The sequence below is a fragment of the Gymnogyps californianus genome, chromosome 2, assembly GCF_018139145.2.
Source record: "Gymnogyps californianus isolate 813 chromosome 2, ASM1813914v2, whole genome shotgun sequence".
Taxonomy (NCBI): Eukaryota; Metazoa; Chordata; class Aves; order Accipitriformes; family Cathartidae; genus Gymnogyps; species Gymnogyps californianus.
Genome location: NC_059472.1, coordinates 38,776,074 through 38,801,705, shown reverse-complemented (window position 1 = coordinate 38,801,705; position 25,632 = coordinate 38,776,074). Strand labels below are relative to the sequence as shown.

Here is a 25,632-nt window from a genome sequence, read left to right as displayed (position 1 = left end):
GTGAGACAAACAGAAGGCAATTTTTGAGATGATAGAATCATTTCAAATGGGCTCATATATTTTCTCCCTGAAGAATATATTTTTTTGGCTCAAAAGGCAAAATCGATAATCTAGGCTTGATCCAGAGCCTATTAAAATCAAGAGAACCTCCCTTCTGACTTTAAATGACTGCAGGAAAAAAATCACAGATTTTAATTTCTTTGCATTGCACCAAGGAAAAAAAAAAAAAGGCAAAGCATTCACCCTCAGCACATAAAACTGAAGTCAGAAACATGTTGCCAGTAAGACATTCTTGCAGATCATCCCCCACCACCCCACACAGCTTCCATCGCATCTCTCAAATAAGGGCTAAGACCCTCAAGACCATGAAGAGAACAGAGTAAATAAAAAGTCAGAATAATAATCAGTAAAAATTCTTTCACCCCCTAGAATTAAGTTCCCCCTTTCTTGCTATTATGCTTCTATGAGCAGATGCAGAAATGCCTCCAGATGGTGGGTGTATGGGACCTCCCAATCTAAGAAGGGGGAACCCCTGTGACAGAGGGCTGCTGAGCCCATTTCCCATATACATGGCCTGGATTCAGCTTGATGTCATCCTCCCTGTAAATCCTACTCAACTCACGGCCAAGAGTATGGGGGTCCGTCTTGTAGGGATGTTGGGCTATTTACTTGGCCAAACTCTTGTCATCTCACCTCACTACTCACAACTCAGGCAGGACAAATTGAGGTTGCATGTCCCTGCATCTGATATCTACCTCCAGCCCAAAGGCTTTTCTCCTCAGAAACAAATAGGAAGGAGGTAAAAGCAGAGAGGGAAAAGCCAATGTTTCCAAAAATACAGAGCTGAGTGATGAAACAGAGTGAACATGGAGATTAGTAGAAGGTATATAGGCAGCCGCTCACTTTCTTAAGGATCTTAGCTTGTAACGAAAGGCAATATCCACATCTGGCAGGAGGATACCAAGGCCCATACGACTGTTATCAAGTCTGACAGCTTTGTTTTCCACTAGTTCTACATCAAAATGAGCCAATAGTAAGAAAAGAAACATCTTCATCTCGTTCATTGCGAGGAACCTCCCTGGACACATGCTGATCCCAGAGCCAAAGGGCATTAGGAAATACTTCAGTTTTCTTCCTGCCTTGTAGAACGTGGTTTTCTTCTTGCCATTCTCTATGTATCGATCAAACTTATACTCCTGAAAATAAAAGAGAAAGAGAGCGTGATATCTAACAAGGCAGTTACATTAGTTTCTTTGTTTGCACAACGGTAACGCTTCTGAAACCCAGAAAATAAGATAAAGAGGAAGACAAGGAGCTGACAGCTTCTCCTTTTCAGTTGGTTCCCTCAAGTTTCATTAACTCACATTATCTCCCCTGCAAAGAACACTCCTTAAATCCACTTAGCCTAGCCCTTTTACGTCAAGCTCCTTCAACTTCCATGTCTCATCCACTGAATGTCTGGCCTATATTGATTGTAATTAGATTTTGACCGCTTTGTAGCAGGGACAATGAACCTTAGTGGAAGGACAATTTTCTTGTAAAGCATCATACGCGCTCAGTGTGGTACATACATCATGAATAAGGATAATCTGCCAAATTCTGCAAATGCCTATGAATAAATTAATGCATTGCACCGATCTTGCTCTTGCAAGCTAGAGCAAAATCCATCCTTCTTTTGCACCCAGTGGTGCAGATTATTCGAAAACCAGACCCGATGCTTTGCAGTCAATTTTCCCTTCAGTTGGAGATGGTTGCTGCTTAATTTGCCACATCTGACCTTCAAATGTTTTGCTCCGGAAGCTGTGTGCAAAGCAGGACAACAGCCAGTGATTGACCATTATAAAGAGGGTGCTTTCAAGTAAGGCTTGAGGTTGCGCTTGTAACCTATGTTCCATAAACTGAACATCTTACTGACTATTTTCCAGTAGCAGGATCCTTGTTTAGAGATAATTCATGTTTTTGAATGAAGGAGATCTGGCATCCTCACTCAGTCAACGGCAAATTAACCACTTACAAAATCCTCCTGCATGCTTTGAATAAAAATGACAGACACTTCTTGCTTATGGTCACTCATTAGCATTTGTCCTGCTTTGCATACATCTGCTATAGCAGCAGCCATTTGGAGCTGGCTGGGAACAAGTCAGTCAGACAGAAACCAACCTCAACTGATTAAAAAAAACCACACCACACTGAAAAATACACTCATACTGATCTACACATTAGATTAAAGACTCTGAAAACCATGCACTGCAGGTCTTGCTGTCGAGAAAAAACAGTGGCAGGGGAGGTGGTCTATGAGAAAGGGAACAAGTACAAGGTGCACTGGAGGGGATGTAACTTTGGGTGTTGAAGAACAGGAGCTTGTTTCTCTAAATGGCAGAGGCCTGGATTTTCCACAAAGATAAAGGTGGTTATATGTGTGTTTCCACTGACAAGTAATTCTTTTCAGTCTCTTTGAACACCCCAGCCAAAAGGAAGCATGCCATTTTTTTTTCCCGGTAAGTTATTGCTTCATTTGAAGAAGCACAGTAACAAATGAAAGCCCAGAATACCACTTCTTCCTTAAAAAAGATTCATTTCCTGAAATGTAAATCCTGCTGGTCTAAAAAAGCACTGCTAAATATGAACTGCAATAGTTTAAAAAACCAACCCAACCCAACCCAGAGCTCTTCAGTTTGTTGAAACGTTTCCATAAGGTGCACTCCTGGCGCCTGGAACAATTAAAAACTGTGGTATTGAACACATAGACATACTGGGTCAAACCTTATGCTTTCTTTGTCATCTTAAGAGCCATCTGAGAGTTGTAATTGCTTTTAACAAAAAATAAATCGGTGTCTAAGGAATCGGGAAAACAGAAAACAAGCGTGAGACAGGAATGGAGCCAATGACAGAGACATCAAACTCAGGCTTGCGCTGCTGAAGCCCCTCGGGTTGGGTAGTGTTTCCTTAAAAGCTAGTTCGTTGGCTAAATAAAGACTAATTTTTGACAATAAAGGAACTTTCAGCCATGTACAAGGCCTCCTTGGAAGAGACAGGGTGGTTGATGGCAAGGAAAAGGTGAAGACACTGAGCAAGAACAGGCGATGAAGTTCTGTGTGGACGGCCTGCTAAGAGTATTATGAAAATTGAGCAATCTCCTGTGATTGATGTAAGTCTCTCTCTGTTACATCTTGTATTTAGCTTTGTTTGGGAAGCCACCATGTCGGGTTTCCTGCAGGGTTTCCTGATATTTCACTCTATGGCATTTGCAGAGTTCATCTACTGAGCTCTATAACTAGCCGAGTTAGGATTTAGGGGTTCATTTCTCCACTTTACAGAAAACTGACTCATTTATTTAGGCTTTGATGAGTGGAGAAAGAGGTCAACAATACATGCTTACACTTATACATCATGGTGCCAAAGCAGAAGATAGCTTGAACTTAAATTTATGTATCCAGGAGAAAAGCATTGCTACAAAATTATCTCGTCAAGCTGCCTGTTTTCCCAGGAAAGTTTTCCCTAAATACATGACAAGCTCAAGACTGCACCTTTCAAAAAATTCATTCTCCATCTCTATCTGATCCTCAGTAGTTATTGTTGAAAGCACACTGCATATTTTAAGAACTAAACAGAACAGTGATTTCCCCACTTTTCGAGAGGGCCCATGTGCTGAAATCAATGTACTGCAATGTGTGGATTGCTCATTCACTATCAAAAAGATAAAATATATGAACTAAAGCTGTACTGTGAAAGCTGAGCAGAGCTGATACTAAGCAGATATATTCAAGCAATGGAAATATGGTAATATATTCCGGCAATTATTGGATAAGGGAGGGGATCAGTTTCCACACTGATGCTTTTGGTCTAGGACCTAAACAAACAGATGGACTTTTGACAAATCAATAATGTTCTCCAAAATAAAGTGTTAAGAATAAAATGAGAAAAAGCTTATTTGTTAGTTGTTACTTTTTAAGGATAGAAATATTAATCAACTATTTGCCAATATATGGAATTTTTTTAGAACCCTAATTTTCTCAGCAGGCTTTGTCTTCATTTTTGGGTGGGGGCAGCCACCAGAGCCCTCCTGGACATCATTTCCATTTTCATGGCTCCAGTGTTTGTCCCGGTGACTATACCTTACTCCTGCTAACTCCAACATGCTCCACACCTCCTCTCACCAAGGCAGGTGGAGTTCCTGCACAGCGAGATGCTGTCCCGCACCAACAAGGCACCTGAATTTCATCTTTCCTCTGCAACCTCATATCCTTAAATTCCCGAAAGGGAGAGCCTCAGGGAGCAATGCCTCTAACATGGGTTATCTATAAACATGTAAAAAAATCCAGTTCCTTTCTTCTTTGGCTCAAATGTCAAGGATGGAAATCAGCATGGCTGGGAGACAGCCATTTCCTTAGGAAAATGGGGATGAGGAATGGATCAAGTACAAGCTCTTGCCTCTCAGGCAGAGGAGGCATTTAACAGCCTCAGTGTGCACCCTCGCTCTTCCTCTGTGGCACCCTGGGCTAGAGACAGCAATCTGGGGGAGCAACCTAGCCGAGACGAGGACTATTCAATTTGCATGCAGGTGGTGAACTTCTGAAGCTGTATCAAGGCTGAGGCAGGGTGGATTAATTTCGAGTCTTTGATATTCATTAACTCAAGCATCAGAGAAAAATACAGGGAGATGACACAATTACCCTCCAAGCTTCGCTGCAGAGCAACAGCTTTACAGTCTCAAGTTCACAACACTCTACTAATTGATCAAGAAGGGGTGAATCCCTACGAAGGGAGGTGAAAAAGCATAAGGCTCAAGTAAGACACTGCTATTATAGGGCTTCAGAGAGTCAATGATGCTTTGGGGGCACTTAGCTAAATGGCCCACATTATTTGCTATTTAAACCACCTTCTATTATTCAGCCCTCCTTGGGTATCAAATGATCCACTGCCAAACAAAACCCACATTTAGCCTAAAGTTTATGGTAGTCAATGTGCAATTGTCAATTCCTTTGAAAGCAGTCGCAGTCAGTCTCATCACCATATTTCTCTCTTCAGGCCATGAATCCTTTGACCTATAGGGCCCTAGAAAATACATCTGAAAGTAGGAAGATTTGTTCCACAAGAAGGAACAGCAGTAAAAAAAACCCCCACAGATCACAAAAGGCTTGGCTGCTGCGATGTGCCTGGAGTAGGAAGAGTAGCACCAGCTGAATGTTTACCTTAGGATCTTCATAGACCTCAGGGTCCATGTGCAAAATCTGCGGGTAAAGGGCTATCCAGTCTCCTTTCCTCAAACCAACTTCTTGATTCCCTTCAAGCTTGAGAACAAAATCCTCCTGGCTGATGCGAATGTTCATGGAGGACGAGCACATTCGTAAACTCTCGTTTAAGGCACTCTCTGCGATTAAACAAAAGCGGAGGGGGGGAAGCATCAGAAATATGGGAGATGACTGGAAGTTATACATGGCTACAGCTGCTGAATCTTGACAGGTTTAGTAGGGCAGGCTAAAGGAAAAAAAAGGAAAAAAAACCCCAAACCAAACATAAAGCAGAGGCCAGGAGGAGGCAATAAACAACCCCACGGGGCGGGGCGGGGGAGCCGTGACGCTGAACCTCCCAATGTGATTCTCACCGATGGTGCTGAGAAATCCTGTCGGCTGTAGGCAGCACCGAGTTTTGGGTGGAAAGTCATTATTCAGGCATCATGTTGAAAACAACGCAATCAAAAGACACGAACGCTTTACGCATTTACATATATTTTGGAGGTTGCAAGCAAATACCAGCGAAAGCATCCACGGAGCTGTTTAGCTTGCCTTTCGAAAGCTGCTGGATGTAATGGCAGGACTATATGTTAGAAAAATCATTTCGCTTGTTAATTCTGTAGTCATTCTGAGGATTTTTAAATTTATTTATTTTCTTTTCAATGTGCTACACTGCCAAATGATAGTGTCTGTTATGGTAGAGTGAATGAAAGAAATTCATTATTTGCCTGGTAATTTTAAGAGAGAAAGACACTTTTAATTGGCCAAGAGAAAACAAAACACAGTCCTTTCAGGCTTAGGGAAAGCAAGATTTCTGTCTCCACCATCACATCCTGGAAGGCTCCAGAAGCTGAATGTCCTTGCTTTCCCAGTGGCCTTCACCTTTTGCTCCTAGCACGACAGATTTTATGGCTAATTTCCGGCAATTTATCCTGGCAGTTTGAGGAGGAATTCCTTTGGGAATAATATGCATAATTTGCATAAATCATTCTGATAGCATGTATATCAGCATGTAGCTACTGTCTAGGGCTGCATCTCTCACTTTGTAATCAAAACTGACTATTTTTCCACCAGCGTGTATGGGCGCTGTTATATGTGACTTGATTCCTTCTAATCATCAGTGTGAAAAATAGCCTAAAATAGGGTTTCATTTGCACATAATAATCCATTTGTGTCTGCATTTATGTTCTGTGATATCAAATAAGCCTCCTCTAAGTGTTCACCAAGGCACTGTAACTGCTGCACCCAAAAGGTTAGTTATTAGAGACAGTAGCTACCCAGTGTAGATGCCTCTGAAAAAAAATAACAACAAACGTTCTTTCACTAAAAATTAAATCTGGTGCAGCATGCATAGCAAATAAAGTGGGCCTGGATGCTTTCTTGCAGGAGGTTTTTCCTTAAGCATGCATTTGTCTAAAGAAATGAGGCTGCGGTCAGCTTTGTGTGGCCAGTGCCGTGATTCAATGTGACGTACAGTGAGTCTGTGCATATTCTTTTGGACTGCCTTCGTTACTATAATCAGGCAGAGTCAAATCGGCTTGTTGGTGACGAAGCCAGAAAAGAACCCTGGTTCCAGAAGATGGCCTCTACTGCGGATAGCCACAAGGCACCTGACACGATAGATTTCAACTGGCAGCACTCTGGCAACAAAACTTTACGCGGTACAAAGAAAGGGTCCAGCCTCCGCTCCCAGACTGTCTTCAACCTGCGGAAAATGAAGCTGGTAACTCCGCGCCAGTCCACCATTTGGAAACGGTGGTGACATACATAGCGACAGCAGAAATCAAATGAGGAAGAGGGAAGGAGGGGGGAAAAAAAAAAGAAAAATAATTATTAAAGCGCCGCTGCGAAATGGCAGGTTTACGTTTAACCGCCCAAGTGATGCGGTCACATCCTATCGGCGGACATCCTCCCAGAAGGCGCGGCAGTCCCTGCCTGCTGCCGGATCCCAAATGACAATTGGGCAGCATATCTTATGCAGAAGTTAATCACAATAATGGAGCACAAAGTGTGGCTTAGCGGTCAGATCGTAAATGACAAATCTGTTTTACCTTCCAGTACCAGTTATGTGTGGAAGGCGAGCTTGGCTCTCGCTCTGAGCGATCATGCCGATAATCATTAGATGACAAAAGTAATGAGTCACATTATGATCAACAAAGGAGAATGGAGCTTATACGGCTTTGCAGGCTCACATTAAAAAAATAGACAGTCAGCTTTCCACAAATGCCGGAGTTAGACATTGAGAGGAATGACAACTGCACAATAAAACTGCAGCCTTTACTTGCAGTTGTCATAGTTCAGCAGACACCAGCCATCGCTGCTGACAGACCAGCTGGGTAGCTTGGGAGGCCTTCCATTCTGCACCGTGAGGTACAGTAAATTATCCAGCACGGTAGAGCAACATCTGTTTCTGTGCTTGTGCCGAACAAACAAGGCAATTTAAAGCATACCAAGGGATAACCAAGCAGCAAATGAACATGACCCTCATTTTTTCCCCCCCTTCTTACACACATGAGAAGCTAAACTTCACTGTGCGAGCGCTACATAAAGAAGCCAGGCTGTTGTTTGATAAGGTGTTGTCAGAGAGATTTTACATATTTTCTGGGGGGGGGGCGGGGGGGGGAGAGAGATATCTCTCATAGTATTGTTATTCTTAGAATCCTCCCACTTCTCTCTTCGTTTCTCTTATACTAAAGCTAGCACTCAGCTTCCAATTCATTCTAGATTTTTTTTTTTAAAACTGTTTCAATATACTTATAAATATTCAGTCTTTAAACCCTAATTTGCTATACTTAGTTCACATGCCTTCAAGCATTTGTCTTCCAATTTCCACTGAATAAATGCGTACTAATGAGAAATAGAGCAAGCTGCTGAGGCAAAGCTGGGTGACTTGAGCCTGGCCTGCCACCAGCTTGTGATAGGCAGGCAAATTGAGTTAAAATGAAAAGTCTTGTCAGCTGAAATACAACATGGTAGCCAAACAGCAAGCTGTCAATCATCCAGCCAAAACAAGGGACTGCAGGTAATAAAAGGTCATTGTGAATCATAAGTGCATTTGGCTTTCGTAGGCAAGTTAATTTTAATTAAACATGATCTCTATCTGTAAATGTTTTATAAAACTTATTGTGCATAATGGATTGTTAATTTTACACTAACACATAGCAGGTAATAGGGTACTATAATTATTAGAGTGTATTGTAGGAAAATAGCTATCGAGTATGCAAATATTTGGTGGGGGGTCATTTACCCACAGGCATCACGGTGTGCCAACACAAACGATAATCTGAAACAAGTACATTTGCATCTTACTAAGAACTAAATGGTACTGCCCAGCCCATTCCAGGAAAATATATTCATTTCTCCCAATCCAACCAACGATTTTAATGCTTAGCATTTGTGTTACGACTACGCACACTGTATTAGCTGTTTTTGGGTTCTTACCCTTTCTCGTGTACAAAACAATTTTTCAAGCTGTGCTCTTTTCGCAGGAAATATCTGGGATTCAGCAATGACCTGGGGCAAGAATACTTCACCATATAAATGAATGGACTAATATTAAACAAACGAACTGACTAAACATGCCTAGCATTAAACATGCACTAAGTATATCTCTGGTTTACCCTTTGCATTTCCATTATAACCATAAAAACTGACAGACCGTTCTCATGTGTCGTTTACCATATTAGAGCTCCGTTGTGAGCCATAACGACTAATAATGTATGTTACTCTGCGCACACAAATATGCGTTGGGTTTCGGGAAAAATCTTACGTAGGCAAAACAAAGTGTGCTGCCCCAGAAATGCCATAGGAAAAAAACAATCAATCAGGGCCAAAATTTGCTAGTTTTGCTGTGGGTTGAAAGCTTTTTCTTTTTTTAATAAAAAATCACATACCTGTGCTTTGAATTTAGAAGTAAATCAGGCCACGTTGTTCCCTAGACCCAAAGAATCTGACCATAATAACAACGTTGCTTCCTGAGAAAGGCTTTTTAGCAATTCTTGCTTGTTCTCCAGAGCATGAGGAATCCAAAAAAAGGCTCTTTAGAGTAGGCCAAAAAGAGGACGGAGAATCAGAGCGCTTAAAACAGGAGAACGAGATGACAAGGTGATGAACATACAAGAATCCCACCTGGTCTGCCTTACTCGAGAGCAGGGACACAAATCCCGGTTTCCTACGCTCTGGGTTGGCACAGGGGGAGCGGGAAGAGGAAAAGCTCAGTCTCAGAGGTTGGGGTCAGCGAGCTGCAAGGGCAAAGGCAGGGCTGGCCCACAGCCTTCCTGCGACGTGAGGATTTTTGGTGCGCAAGCAATGCAAATTGGGACCTTTGTCCCTCCTACACATTTATTAACAAAACATCCCTTTCCCCTTTCCGCTGAAGCATGACTTTAATTCTCCTATGGTACAGATTTTTTTTCTATATTATTATTTTATGGGACAGTATCCAGCCCTTTATGACTTAAGTGCCAGAAGAATTGAAATCTAGCTTCTGTTCATACCACATTACGTTTAACGTGATTATAAAATTTAACAAAAGTGTTACAAGAATACTACAAAGTAGGATGTGGCACTTTCCTCTCAACACATAAATCAAATGTTACCAAGGTACTTCAAGATTTCAAGGAGCAGCAGAGGAATGACACAGTTAATGTTTTAAACCGTTCATACCATTTTGCACCAGATGGTTTTAGTGAAGTATATGCTTTTATTTTCCTTATTCCTACACTTCTGGGGTGCCTTTCCCCCCCCCCCCCTTGCCATTCCCATCTCAGTCTCCAAATACAAAATAAATTCTCTCTTGATCTTCTTGATGCTCGGTAACTTTCCTTTTCTCTTATTTTTTGGTGGATGCTAACTCTGATGTGAAGCAGTTTTTCTTGTGTTCCTTAAATGTACATTAAATGCTTAGAATGTCATGTTATTCTTCAGAATTGTCCTTGTTATCCAATATCTCCCCTACTTCAAAAGCATTCTCCATCGGTTAGAGGTAAATCTGCACCAAAACAGCCATGACCCCAGATGAAACCAACTTACTAGACTCACACTATGTAAGATTAACATTAATGCTCTAACAAAAAGTAACTGGATCAAACTCAATTTTGTATTTGTACTATGAGAAGCAAATCAAGTTTGAACACAGATTCTTGAGACATGTCACATTGGATGGTCCTGGAGAACAGCAGCTATTACTTAGATCCAAATCAGGCACAAAGACTGCACTGCTCCACCACCCTCTCTTGACACAGCTTTGTTTAAGAGTGGAACATCAGTTCAGGCCATAAGCTACCAAGACATATAGACATGAGCTACCAAAACATATAGACATGAGCTCAGTTTTAACAGGGAACTGTTTCTGATATTTAAAAAGAGAGGAATATTGAACCTTTAAGCTTTTATTTAGCTGTTGTCTACCCTACTAACACTAACTATGAAGACTTTCAGATGCTTAAAGGTTAGGTTCCTACCTGCTACACCCTCTCTCCTCCCTTGGGTTAATTTTAGTATTTATCTTGCCAGTGCCTGCGCACCAGCAAACAAAGTGAAACCATCAGCTGATGCTCTGAAGGCCTATCCAGTTCCTGGATCAAACAACTTCCAATGGCCACTGGCAAGGGTCTCCCTCTGAACCCCTGATCCACAATTGGAAGACCTGTATCTCCCTTAAAGCTCCCTATTTTGAATCGAGGTACTTTTTTCAATACTGAAAACACCATTTCTACTCTGCAAAGCTTTACCTTCTTGTATTTCGTTTGGAATCATCACTCAACTGAAGCCCGCTTTAGAAGTCTTTCTGTTTTGTTAAAGAGAGAGAAAGAAAGAAACTGCTGTGAAAAAAATTACATTTGCAGTTTAAATACATTATCGACTTTAATTTCAGAAAAGGGTCTTTCTTGGCAGTACCATACAGAAGTATTTGAAATGCATTAACACTTCGGCAGATGCTCAGAATCAAACAACTTAATAGGCATCAACTTTTTTTCAAATAATTGCAAAGCTTCGATTTAGCCTTTTGCATACCTTGCATAGTTAATTACCTAGGCTTTAATGTTTACATGCAATGAGAGTATCTACAGCTATAAACTACATAATTTATAATTGATGTAAATGGGTGTTATTATGTCAATTAGGCAGCTGTGTCCTCCACCTTCTCAGTAAACAGAAATGAGTGATAAACTGAGTTTGCCGGGAGAGCCCCTCTTTTCTTCCTAACAGATAAAAATAAATTACCTAGGTAGACCAGGTTGTCCAATTGTTCTCTGGTGAGGTGGATGTTATATGTGGGCCCTCTCTTTTGACCTGTTGACTGCAGCAAATGGTCAATCTCGTCACGCACCGCTGCAAGAGCTTCTGGGTGCCGCAGAAGATAATACATGGCCCAGAATGTAGCTGGAATCGTGTTTCCCACAGAGGCCCACAGGAAGGCAAAATGATGTGCTGGGAGAAAATAAGTGAAAAGGAAGATTAATAGCGTTTATTACACTGATTAGATTTGCAGTGTGCTAATTAAAAGATGTTAGGACACAGACCCAGCCAAGGATCAGTGAATGCTAATGAGGACCAATAGGCTTCTGAAGTCTAATTTTCTGCTTAATGAGAATAGTTTGAAATGTAATGTCGGGGGGGTGGGGGGAATAAGGGGAGGAAATGCAGCTCAGTTATAATCTTTCTCATTATCACCATTAAGTATCTTGTTTTACCACCTCAGCACAAAAAAAAAAATCAATTATCATAGAGGGTTGTTTCAGAGTAAAACATTTTATCATTAGCCAATTAGAAAGAACATAAAAAAATTTCAAGGTCGCCATTTTGCCTTTTTATTTCAAAGGTCTATAGTAAATTATTTTATTTTAGACAAGCAATCATTCATAAGTTTCCTACCTGCTTTGTCGTAATCTCCAAGCAGCTCATATTTCTCAAATATATCTCGTCTGGCTTGGACCACTTTTGACCCTCCCAGCCATTTTGTCATGTTCTGAAGTAAAAAATGATGTATAAGCTCCTTCCGAACCTTCTTGGTAGCTCCTAGCAACTCAATTGGTATGTTTGCAGCTAAATAGGGAAAGCTGGCATCAAACTTGATAAATTTGTCTCTGATTTCACTAATAACTTTGTGGCCATCTGCAGCAGGAACTCTTCCATATAATGTTACAAAACTGGCTTCAAACATTACAGAGCAGCAGAATTTGTACATTTTTTCTGTTTCCCAATCTGTTGCTTGTGAGCATTTCCATTCAAATATATCCTGGAGATTTTTCATCATGTGGTCAGAAATGATATCCAAAGGCTTGCCTTGTAGATACTGGTAGATTCTGTGCAGGTTTTCCTTGAGATCGGGGAATTTTCCTTTTGACAAGGCTGGGTAGTCAAAAGTTTTGGAAGCCATTTTATCAGCGAATTCATGAAATTCAAGTTGCTTGCTATTTCGGATGACATAGACATATTGAAATGGGTCCATGATAAAGGTAATATATCTACCTGAATAGATGAAAAGAAAAAAAAAAGAGAGACACGTGCACTTTTATAATCTGGTGACACTTTCAGAAGTAATAACTGAAAATAAGCCAATGTCTGGGAAAAAAGGACGCAGAAAATCCCAAAAGCAAAGATCTGTGAAGAAATCTGCACAGCAAAAAAAAAAAAAAAAAAAGAAAAAAGGAAGATGTAACAAGTTTTATTTAGATTCTCTTCATTAGGATGCAGATTCGACCTGTGTACACTTTTATGGCTCTTCTAAAATGAGCGGGAAGCCATTTCCATGTAGACTGATGTACTGGTTTTGCCAACAGTAGGGTGTGATCTCTGCAATTGTGGCACTCTGCAATAAATCATTTACTACTCTGGTATAATTCATGAAAATACAATGTGGAGTCGTAGCAGCATTTGAAAATTGTAGGTTTTTACCAGCTGAAAGGGAGAAACACACACATTTCACCTGCATGGAGGAAAGTGAACAATGGGGGCTGGAGTGGAAAACATGCCACCTAGGCAGCTTTTCTTCAAGCAGATGACACAGAGACTCAAAATCTGCTGGTTACAGCTTTAACTGCACACTGCAAATCCCCAACATTTAAAGCCCCTCTCACATCTGTTTTTTTCCTGAAGTTTTGCTAACTTTTTGTTAAGAATGTGGTTAGTATCTGTAAAATGACTACCTCAAGATTTGATTTTGAAGCCACAGGTTACAACGGAGTAGGATACCATTTTTAACATGGGTGCCATTTTGGGGTACACACTGTCCCAGCGCTATCATGCCTTGTGCCAGAGAGCACCGACAACGGCCTACCCTTCCCGAGGTACTTAATGCAGTGACACAGCTGTACCTTCAGCTGCCTTTACAGAGGAGCAGGATTGCATCAAGTTTGATGGTTTTTCAAGTTGCCCATGCCAGAAAAACCCTGCAATTTCCCCCTAAGCTTTAAGTCAACTACCAAAGAAGAACATTTTGGTGAACTATCATGAATCAAAATGCTAACGCTCCCAAAGCTCAATTAAATCTTAACTCTTTATAGATGATTCCCATGTTAAGTCTTAATTTAGAGTTCCTGATTCTTAACTTGAACAGAGAGGTGCATTGGGGAAAAAGGGTACCCATTAAAATGTACACATCCTCTGTGAAATATCCTAGCTATAAACTCAGGAAAATAGCAAAGCTTCCAGCACTTACAGTCTAATTCTGTCTCACTAAAGGGACAAATCTCCTTTGATTTTAATGGGAACACTACATGTTTAACTGAGGACCAAATCTGGCTCGGTGACAGATGTCCTGAGATAAAGTAGACACTACCACTAAAAATGTCAACAAGTATCCATGGTTACCATATAGTGATATTTGAATTATCATAGTTATTCTGTATTCTGACTTGTATATACACACAGTGCTCTACGGTAAATCTGGGTGTGCTCTGGACTTCCTCTGCAATTACCAGCTGCCATAATTTCCCCCCGATTACATCCACTGCAACCCCACTGAACCAGTAAGGAAACACAAGGGATAAATCGAGACAGAATTTCACCCCCTTTTTTGTCAACGGCGTGTGAAGCTTTTTAAGGTACTTGTGGAGTTTGCTTTACTGTAACATAATCAACCACAGATGTACATTAATTTTTAAAGAATAAATATATTGAGAAATCAGCATGAAAAAGAGATCCTCAATTCCCAGTCCTCTTTTCTGACCATTTCTTCCTTCCCAGACCACAGAGGCTAAGAGGAATTTTTAGTCTCGACCTCTGCAGGATCTTTGTTAAGAGTCCCAGAATTGCTCTCTCCTTCCAGCTTTCACCCACTGTCACGCTCTTTATTAAGGCTACCATCTTTGCGATCAAAGCTTGGAAAGAATGCCCATTGGAGCAATTTTTAATAAATAGATTTGGAGTGTTATTAACCCTAAAGATGAAAGCTGGCTTCCTAACTTTGCGTTTACAGGGTAAACAATTTAAGTTAAGATTTTTAATTAATATTAATTTAAACCATCTGTCCACCATCTGCTTATTTCTGATGCAAAATATGAGTTTCTTTGTGATCTTTAATCAGACACTTAGCAAACGCACATCAATTCTTATCGTTTTTAAGTAAGAAAATTATTTTCAGCAAATGAGTTTTCCGACAAACAATTTCAGCAGTAATTTTAAATCAAAACTCACTCAACACTAGCACATACTTTGGAAAAAAAGATCTCTGAGAAACAGAGTATCACAGATCCCGATTTTTATTATTCTCATCAGGTTCCTGGTAGCAAAAAGTAAGTATGTACCAAAATATAATTCATTTTGTAGAATCAATTCAGGCTCCAGACCACGTCACTGCAAGTCAACAATATCTATAAACACATAAAGCAAGATATTTTTGTTATCGCATTTAGTAAAGGTCTGTATAGTCAGAAAAGTGGAACCCCTCTATAACAAAGGCAGCTTGTTTACGTACCTCACCGACAATCTAATTTTAGATCTTTTAATTAGAAAAAGACTAAAATCTAGAGCTAATTAACTGCAGTTAGTTAAGTTGTTGTTGTGAGAGTGGGTATGGAAGCCTTTAGCAATTACAGTCATACTCGCACACAGATGCACTACACGGCTACACCGGTTACCCCAGCCTCTTCCATACAGGAACAGATTGCTAATTACAAAACACCAACACCTCCTCTACCCTCAGCAGCAAACATCCGAACTGGAACAAACTTTCTCACCTCAAGTTATGATTTTAAATTTTGTGAGTGTCAATATGGTCCTTAATTTTGCTTTTTAAATCCTGTCGTTGTCCCTGATGAGGTCTCTTCCCACTTATTGTCCCTGGTAGTGTCAGAGACCAACAAATGCAAATCTTTCCTAAAGTTTCCAGTTATTATTTGGTATTTTATAGTGCAGCTTCCCCCCTCCCCTCCCATGCCTTTCCATTGCAGCTAATGCCAAGACCTATCTCTTGAAAGCAGCCTTTTCTGAAACCGAACCAAAATCTTGATGCTGATGAGTTTCCACCAGAGTACTGGTAAAGGTAAACGCCAGATCAGCCAAAAGTGGAGGCATATCACATGCTCCACAAATCAGGAAGCCTTAAATATTGAAGGTATTTATACAGAAACGGCTGGGGACCAAGCCTTTCCTTGTTAGATTGTAAAAAAATCCTTCAACACAAAAAACTAAGTAGACATGTCCGTACAGAAATGTCACACTCCAAATCCCAATAGTTTAAGTCACTAAGCTATTTTATTTAGTACTGTAGAAACAAGTCAGAATAAAAGACGTATCCTTGTTTCTGTAAAAAGCCCTCTGTTTTTTTTTTTTAAATATGGCTACAGAGAATTCATACTTGCCTATCCAATCCTTCAGTCTGCATTACACTCGTGCTGCAAATAGCCTGGTTATCTCCATTTAGTTTCTACAGTCTCCTAGAAATAGAAGATTGATGTGGAAAATATGAAAATTGTCAACTTTGGTAAATCCGAGCACAGAAGCCAGTATTTGTATGATAGTTAAGAAATTACTCTAATAATGCATTCTGGAGCTTTTTAATGCTAATGATGAAAGACAAGCATTTCAGATGGCATCTAATGATGGATGTTATTTCGGTAATGCTTGCAGCAGGCTTCAGCTTGGTAAGGAGTAAATGTAAATTACCTTTTGCCTAAGAGAGAAAAATGTGATATGTTACTGTAGGTGTATCATGATTTAAAAGAAAAGGATGACTTCGCAGCAGTATTCGAAAAGGCAAGTGTGCTTAGTAAAAAACCCTAAGATTATTTTATTAAAAGTTGAGTCAGTCTCAGAGTGTTGTAAGGTTTGGTATCATTCCTAATAACTTGCTAGGAAAAGGAGACAAAGTTTAATCCTGAGAAACAATGACAAAACTGTTTCAAGCTCTTTAAGTTCTTACCTAGCCGTCTGCCTATGCTGCTGACCCTTAACAAGCAGAGAGGTTGGCTTGGGAAGTATGATCATCTCAACACCACAGACTCTCACTCTCTCTCTCTCCTCCCTCCTTATTCTTTTCTTTTCTCTCTCTCTTTTTTTTTTAAGACTATCGCATTTACGTAATCGTCCTCTTATTAGGGAGATTCTGCTGAACTGCTGACAATGATGTACAGTGGTGCTTCGCTGGCATGACGTTTGGGGAAAACGATTCTGCTGCACCACCACACAAAACCAATTAGAGAACTATTTTCTGCGACAGGTCAGGAATTTACATTGTTTCTCATAGAAAGATGTGCTTTTTAATTTCTTTATTAAGATGACATCCATGTCCCTTGCGACTTTTAGGGATGACAATCATTTGCTCATCACATGGGAAAGTACAATCAGCGAAATCGCATTACCGGTACGGGGCAACGCCAGAAACTCCAAGCATCGTTCCGCATTTTCCAAATGAACTAGTTTGAGAACCAATAATTAGAACAATATATATTGATAGAATTTTTTGACAGGACCTTTAGATACCCACCAAGGGGGTAAAGTAATGATAGTCCATATACAGCAGGCTACGCTGTGTTTGCCGAACATATAAACATCATCTTTGTCAAATCAGTAAGACATATAGAAATCCTGCACGTCTGAGGATCAGGACATGATAGGAGGTACTAACTAGCTTCGGCTTCTTCCTTGACTTGTGGATGACAAACTGTTTCTCCTTAGTGAAGTCTTGACGGTCAGTATTTTTATACCAAAAAAAGAGAACTTAAAGTGGTATCTCTGTTACAATAAATTCACAAAATCAAAGATTTCCCTGCATAAGGCTGAAATGATATCCAGAACTCACTCAATTTACCTCAGTCTTTATCAAGGAAGGCTTCCTTAAAATACTTGAACACAGGGAGATTAGTTGAAATGGAATTTTGTTTAGTATGCAAATAGAAATTTGTGAAACTAAATCACACTCATAGATTGTTTAAACACACAAATCTCTAAACATAGTCTTGCATAAAATAATAAAGAGGTGAGAGAGAAATAAATATTTGATTAAATACGTTAAGGATTCTGAAGTATGACTGTATCTGGTTTTATGAATGTACTAAGGTAGTCTCTGAATTATAATTATTAATCTGTATTCGTAAGAAGCCACAGCTGTATATAGTGTGAATGTACGTTAACAATAAAAAAGACTGTATTTCAACAAAAGTTGGTCTTGTAATGTGTCAAACTCACTTTCAAGATGGAAAAAAATCTAAGCATACCAGTTTCCAAAGAAAAAACCCTGAATGAATAAAAAAATCACACATCTAATAGCAGTAAAAATACTCTTCCAAAGGAAAAAAAAGAACAGATTTGGTAAGAGGAAGAAAAATTTTATTAATTAAACTTACGCCTTGCAATTTAATTAACTGACTTTTGAAGAAAAAATTATTTTTATTGCAAAATATTACTTATATGGAAATATAAAGCTAATGCTACTGCCATGAAATTACAAAGCAAACTTTATACTTTACACTTCATATTTTTATTTGAAACTCCCTAAAAATACAGGAATAGCTAAAAACGAGATAGACTTAACTTGAAAGTTGATCATTTGAACAAGGCTATCAGCATGTAAAGAGGCAAAAGATCTGTTACATCCACCTACACTAATAAGAGTTTGCTTTTTTCTGAACAGAGGAAAATACTGGATTTTAAATTGATTTTAGTAAAAAGTACATCTGTGTATATATACATATGTAAATTTATGTATTTAAGTTTCATTCAAGATTACACTTTCATTCTATGTTTTTCTTCTACAGCAAAGTGCCTATGTGAACTCACTCAAATGTTTGTATTTGAGCTAGTGTAGTAGTAATACAGCTATAAATACAGAAAGCAGCAAGGTTATATCATACTTTATTATATTGTTATTTTCAGCAAGCATGATCAGAGTAAGAGGCTGGCAACGGGAAGTTTCTGTGTTCCAGTCCTGATTGTATCACTGAGTCAATGTGTCATTCATTCCCTTGTGTTCCTGTCAACCAGTTGTAAAATGTGTGAGAACATATTCTGCACTTTTTTTCTTAAGTGTTTTCTAAATTTAATCTGATATTTTTCTGTGCGGTGTCAAGATGATGTTAGTTCTCCCTTCTTTAGGAAAAAAAAAAACAATACACAATTAAATCCGCTGGCAAAATCTATGTTCGTACATTACATGCCTACAAACTCTGTCAATACGCACATATACCTATAGCTGTATATAAATCCACATGCTTATAATTATTTCCTATGGATACTTATTATGTATACAATACATGTGAATTTAAGTAATTTTTATTGGCCTATGCTACACAAAAATGTTTTTATTTAAGGAAGATTCTAAACTAAACATTTGAATTAGTATTTAACTTCACTGATGGAAAAAATCAAGAGAAATACTAAAATATTTCTCACCAGCAATATGTACAGTGAAAATATCTCCAAGTTTCTTTTGCTGATCCAGTAAGAATTTGAAAGCATCTCTTCTAAAAATCAAAGCCTTCCCAAGGTAAGGAATCCAGCCATTTATTAGTGGGGGCTCTCCAGTCTTCCTGTTAAAAACAGAAAAAAAAATCAGGAATTAACTTTGGCATGAGAGCAACTCATCTTTGTATCTATTTATATATTATACTTAGACCCACCATCTACATATATAATTCTTGCAATGTATAATATGTTGTACAGAAAGTTCTTCAGATATGATGGCAGGTTAAATCTAATCACACCTCTGAGCACAGAAGGCTCTGTGTGGTGATTAGGAAAAATAAGTGAGAGAAATTGAGATGCATTTAACTACAGGTCGTCCAGTTATTACCATCAAGTTACGAACACAGAAAAATGACATTTGGTAGAAAATCTCCCAGCAAAGAGTCCTCTCATTTTCAATATTTGGCATGTCAGAGGAAGATGTATCGGAAGGCAATTATGACAGATTTAGGTAAATAGGACGCCGACATAACACAGAAAATAACTAGCCTTACAGATAACATTTTAAGAATTTCAGTTTACCAGCACACAGACCAGCCACCATTCTAACTAAATATCTTTAAAATATAGAATAAAAATAGAGGCCGAACATTTACCATAATAAATCTTAGTCTCCATATATTTATAGTCTTCTAAGCTAGGAATGTGTACGAACAGTTTAAGATGAAATTCTAAATAATGATATTTGCATCCCAGTCTAAAAAAGCAGCCACAGCGTTTATGGAATAGTATAAAATACCTTTTAAGAATCTAATAAGTTACATTTTTCTTTAAAAAGGAAAAAAGGTTCCCACACTGTCCTATTCCTGACTGCAAGTAAATGTCTTTCCTTCGTGCTGGTCTTTAGTTGCTTGAATCTGATTTACAACAAAGAAACATAAAGCGTGCTTGCTCTGGAAAGGATTAAAACAAATATTCACGAACAACTCTGCTGCTACATCCCATCTGTGAAGGTGACTTATACTACATGCAGAACAACTCATTCTGATTAAACACAAGATATTTACTAGCTTGGATCTAATCAAAGATCAAGGGATCACAAGCTTTACTACTATCATACACAGCATGGATTTTTATGTAGCTGGATTAACCCTATCATAGTCACATTCTCCCTTGAACTGCTGTAACAGAAATGAAAAAAAAAAGAAAAAAGGTAAACATGATATGCTGTACATTTTTTATTTTCCTAATTAAAACTTTCTGAGCAGGAAATACAAGCCAGAGGTTTGCTCTCTTACTTTAAAAAGTTGCTACAAATTTAATTTACAGATAAACAGATGTGGCCAAACCAAGCTGCATATTTCGATCTCTTTCTGATTAACTGACTACTAGTTCCGAATGTTAGTTTTCAAGAACATCCTTTTGTCCTCTGGAAAACCAGTAAACCTTCTGGTCCAAACCCGACAATTTCACAGCTGACACATTTGCCCTGGCTTTTTTGTTTCTTTGGGTTTTGTGGCTTTGGGATTTTGTTTGTTTGTTTTGTGGTGGTGTTTTTTTTTTATTGTGGAGAAGGTGGAGCACCTCTTTTTTCAATACCTCCCATAAACCACTGCATTAACAATCCTCTAGCGGTCAAATAACAACATTATTTACTCAAGTGGTCCAGAAAACTTTGTAATGGTTAATTCTGTATTAAGTGAATACAAGAAAAGAACTAATCTGAGATTACACGAGAGAGATCACCAGCCCTGGAAGCCTAACAGCCCACTCGATACCCTCAATTATCCCCTCCAAGCCTGTAAAGAATCTGGATGATTTACCCATTTTTTTCCCCCCAGACTATAAAGTCCTGAGAGCGGCTGCCTTTCACTTCCCGGGCTGGACACTATGCCCTGTAAGTAGCATCCTGACAAATATTTAGATAGGCTTTTTGTCATCTTCTAATTGAATGCATCTAATTTCACCCTCCATGTTCTGTCATTCGGTCAGAAGCTGTATTCTTCACAAGCTCTCCGCCGGGTAAAAAGGAGGCAGCTCAGAAATCCAGGGGAAAATTAACTTAATGCTCCAAGTCTGTGGGATCACATCAGGGAGACATTTTGCTATCGCAAAGACGTGAGGGTCATCGTTCGCTTCAGACACGTTTAGCTCAGCAGCAATAAGCTTAACACTGTTAAACACCGTGTCAAGGCTACACGGCGTTCAGAGGAAAATATAACACCAGTTCAACTTACGACCCACAGCAGACTGATAACAGAAATGTGTCTTCATTTCTAGCTTTCCTTCTCTTTGGAAGATGGAGGTCATCTCCATGACTTATCGATGTCTGCTAACACACAGCAAAGACAAGAGCGCCGCGTATATTTTAGTGCATCCCAAAATACAATGCTTCACTGCACAAACTTTTAAGCAGCGCAGTGCAGCTGACCTCGGCTTCCTGAGGGACTCTCACCCGCATCCCGGGTACCTCCAGAAGCTCTCATCGGCTTCAGATGCTACACTGAACCATTAGCAAAGCCCACAGAAACTTTTACTGGTTAATTAATTTGTTTATGAACTTGAACTCTGGACTCACACTTCACAGAGTTATAAAATTTGATAATTAGGCAAAATATTACAAATGTTGAAGTTATATTTTTCTCATGACACAATATATATTGTTGTACCAAATGTAAAATACAGCTAAGAAATATAAAAGAGCAATATGAAGACTTTTGATGGCAATCTAATATTGCAAATTTTTTAATTGAAGCATTCAGAATGTCTTACCAGATTACGTTTTATTCAGACCTAGTTTAACTGCTTAAATTCTAATTCACTTAACACACCTTGTGATATTCCCAGGCCTTTTCGCTCCACGTTCCTATGTTTTTTACAGATTGGGCTGGTTTTGCTTATATACAGGAAAATCTTTACTTATCTGAGAAGCCTCTGTGAAGTCAGTAAGACTTAACGGACAAATTTCTCACATATGTGAGTGAATTTTACAAATAAAGCATCAGCAACATGTCCAATGCAATCTATAAGTAGACGGATCAGTTACAAAGTGGAGGGAAAGCAACACAGTTGTATCATCCATCACTGTTAAATGGATAATTTCAAACGGCATTATGCAAAAATCAGCTGGCTACAAATACAGCCCATAAATAGAACGAACAGATTTTGATAACTGTAATTTTTCTTTGCTTTCACAGTGAAAAGAGACTTCCTTGTTAGCAAGTAATAAAGTTGCAATGTCTGCTCCATCAAAGAAGCAAAGTTTTGGAGTTTGTTTACAGTTTCCTTAAGGTGAGATTTTTCAGCTCACCCAAAACACAGAAGTCACTGACTCAGGTGTGATTATTTAGCTACTGAGGTAAGGCAGTATTAAAAAATGTGGATGTTGTACCTATGTCTCACTTATGCTAAGCAGCAGTGATGCAATAAAGCAGGAGAAAAATGGGCTGCAACATAAATTATGTGAAAAATAAATCTAATTTTTTTTTTTTTAATTCAAGGTCTCCAAACATTATGTTTTCAATTAGTGAAAGGGAATTATTTGGGAAACCCAAATAAGGTCATTTGTTAATCTCTCTGAACATTAACATTTTTAATTATAAAGAAAATACCCTAAAGATTCACAAGCAAACAGACCTTGCTAACATTATCTCTCATAGAAATATTATTGCTTTATAAAAGCACACAAGACTATTCTTTTGCTGGTTACACCATTTCAACATCACTGCAGTGTAGGGCATTGGATCAGTGCAAATGAGAGGAGAATCCTTCTCATTTTGCTGGTTATTTGTATTCCAAAGGAGCAGATGCCTTCCAAATTATGCAAAAATCCACAGCGTATCTCGTACTATAGCAGATGAACAGGTTAATTTTTCTCTTTGCACATAATAAATCATAAGTGCTTTAACACCCATAGTCGCATTTCATGAACATAAACCTTCTGTTTAATAATGTCTGTTTACAACTAGAATCAGACATACAGTAATCTCTTGCCTGGGATAAACATTAATCCAGATCTGTCTAGAAAAATTATACAATTCATTACCATAAGTAATCTCTATTGTGCCCTGTGCTTAACCTTCATCTTTTTTCCTGTCCTATAATCTTGCAAATCCACTGGTGGTGTATGATTGGCATCTGGTGTTAACGCAGCCTTCATTGCACACAGCACAGCTGAAAAAGCCCTACATGAACGCGTCACTCTGCAGGGTACCACCGGTTCAGCTGACCGCTTCTCAACAACTTTCACCAAAGGGTGAAAAAAAAACGCAAGCCGGGGGGAAAAACGTCTAACAATATCATTTGCCACAGAGGGGTCATTTTCACTTTCCAAACCATTGTTACCATCCACAAAAATTAAAGGTATCAGTCTGATTTTCCCATAGCATCTCTGGTCAAAACCATCACATACCACCTCCAAGCTGCAAGATACCGTGCTGGGAGACTTTAAGGAATGGAAATGGATGGGTACAGAAGTAGAACAAAAGCTATTATGAACATGTCAAAGCAGTTTGAGATTATTCACAGGCTCGATCACAATATTTAAGCAACAAGACATGACAGACAGTGTCTTTCCAGGGGCTTATGAATACTCTAACTGTGAGGAAAAGAATGAGGCCAAAGGCTTCAACCCCAAGAAAGGTAATCTCCAGAAATGTGGTGTCTGGAGTGTCTTCTTGTATTATGAGAGAGAGAACACAGGAAACTTAGGACAGGAGAAAGCCAGTAAGTCTATCTTCCTATTTTTTCTACTTTAGCAGTTACAGTTTTCCCCCTAGACCTGCTCATAGCATTAGGTGTTTTGTATCTATGAGGACAGAAAAAAATATTATGTTCCAAATATTTGTCCACAACACAATTTTTTGAGACTTATAAAATTATGCATGCCTTAAATACCCCGTCTAGATTATCTGCCTCAGTGACCTCCTGGAACTCTAAATTTTCGAGGTTGAATACGTGCAGTACGAAAAAATATTCCCTGCAGAACAAGCCAGACGAGAGTTTTAGCAATATACAGTCTTCTACCTTTGAATTCTCAGCTTACATACCTCCTAATGAGGTAAGGACCAGATGCTGCTCCTATCTGATCACTGTTTGGAGGCTTATGTGGAGTAAATGGATGCATCAGGCCAAGTCTTGACAGAGAAATGCAGACATGGATTGACTCAGCAAAGAAGAAACAAGAGCCCTGGGATGGTAAAAAACTTGTGCTGCTGCGGCCTATACTTCTACCTAGGTAACGTGATTTCACGCTGCAGTAGTGATAACATCCTCTTTTTCATTAGGGTAAAGATCACTCATAAAAGAAAAGGAAAAATACTCAGGAAAAAGTAACAAATACACTTTTGAGCACACCAAGGAGAGAAGAGCTTATCTGCGCTCCCCAAAAGAGCAGTACAGCAAAGACAGACTCTAGTGGTAATGCGAGACAAACTGGGAGAAATGCTGACGAAAACAAACCAACCAACCAGTGAATTTTCATAATGATTTTTTTTTCCACAGAAAAATGCAATCCTTTTGTTGAAAGTTTTTAATGTCAAGAACTGGGATTTTAATAAAAATACTTTTTTCTTTTTTCTGTAAAAGCATACAAGCTTTTTGTTGCTAAGATCTCTAACTTGTGTTGTAATCCATTCATCACAGGAGCCTCTTCTTTTTTCTTTCTTCCAGTAATTTCATTTGGGTCATCCCCAAATATCCAAAACCCACCAATATTCAACAACTCATTCAGAAGCTCTGAAATATCACTTCCTAGGAAATCTTATTCCTTTGCAGTTTTTTAGGCTAAATTATTTCAACAATTGTAGGCTGACATTGTACATACCAACTCTTCACACTTCAAACTTGTGTCTTGAAGGACACAGCCATAAATTCAACCATTACTTGTAGTGACTGGTTGGGACATTGCCTAAAAAGCCAAAAGGCAAGTAAATACCAGTAAATACCATTGTGGGAAAGTAATCTGAACAGTTTTAAAATGGAAACCCACTCAAAAAGCCCTTTTGGCTCAGGTTTTATCAGAGGCTGAAAATTCCCAGAGAGGTCCTACACAAAATGTAATGTAAAGTTTCCTAACAGCCAGGATAGGAGTCGTGGCGAAGATGAGACCTGGCCAATGTGACAATAATTCAGCAATATTAAAAGTTAATATAAATTCAGTGCTTATGGCCCCATCCTTGAAATCCTATTTTGTTTCTGCTCTGGGTGAGGTCAGTGAGAGCAGCCACGACTACTCAACACTTTCCCTGGCCAAGCCCAAGGTTATTCTATTACATTTTACATTTGAGATCACTTGCCCAGCCCAGGGCTTTTCCTTTCTTAATTCAGCTTTAATCAAAGAAAAATAGGCTAGGAAGGGATGATGAGAGGTTACTTATTCCATGCCTTGTATCCCAGGTAGGGTGCTGTGCACCGCTATCTTCCCTCATATTTGTCTATGCTGTTCTTGAAGATACTCAGTAACGGAGTCTCTACAGTCTCCCCAAGCAATCTGTCCTTATTATCAGAAAGTTTCTCCTCACATCTAACCTTTATCTTCATGTCGTACCTCAAG

The 25,632-nt window shown here is 39.0% G+C and overlaps 1 protein-coding gene across 1 annotated transcript; it reads right to left on the bottom strand.

The window, feature by feature from the left end:
- Positions 1-629: 629 nt before the first annotated feature.
- LOC127013434 (cytochrome P450 7B1) lies at positions 630-19,147 on the bottom strand. Its single transcript, XM_050892307.1, has 5 exons — positions 19,068-19,147; positions 12,111-12,707; positions 11,460-11,666; positions 5,193-5,371; positions 630-1,196 (listed from the first exon to the last, which is right to left on the bottom strand). The coding sequence occupies exons 2-5, from the start codon at positions 12,685-12,687 to the stop codon at positions 900-902; spliced, it is 1,260 nt and encodes a 419-aa protein (XP_050748264.1). The 5' UTR covers positions 12,688-12,707; positions 19,068-19,147; the 3' UTR covers positions 630-899.
- Between the last annotated feature and the right edge of the window lie 6,485 nt (positions 19,148-25,632).

Coding starts and splice junctions, on each gene's coding strand:
- LOC127013434 (XM_050892307.1), bottom strand. CDS start 12,687: ATGGACCCATTTCAATATGTCTATGTCATCCGAAATAGCAAGCAACTT. Junction 11,667..12,110: donor TGGAGATTACGACAAAGCAG/GTAGGAAACTTA, acceptor ATTTTCTCCCAG/CACATCATTTTGCCTTCCTG. Junction 5,372..11,459: donor GGACAACCTGGTCTACCTAG/GTAATTTATTTT, acceptor GTTTAATCGCAG/AGAGTGCCTTAAACGAGAGT.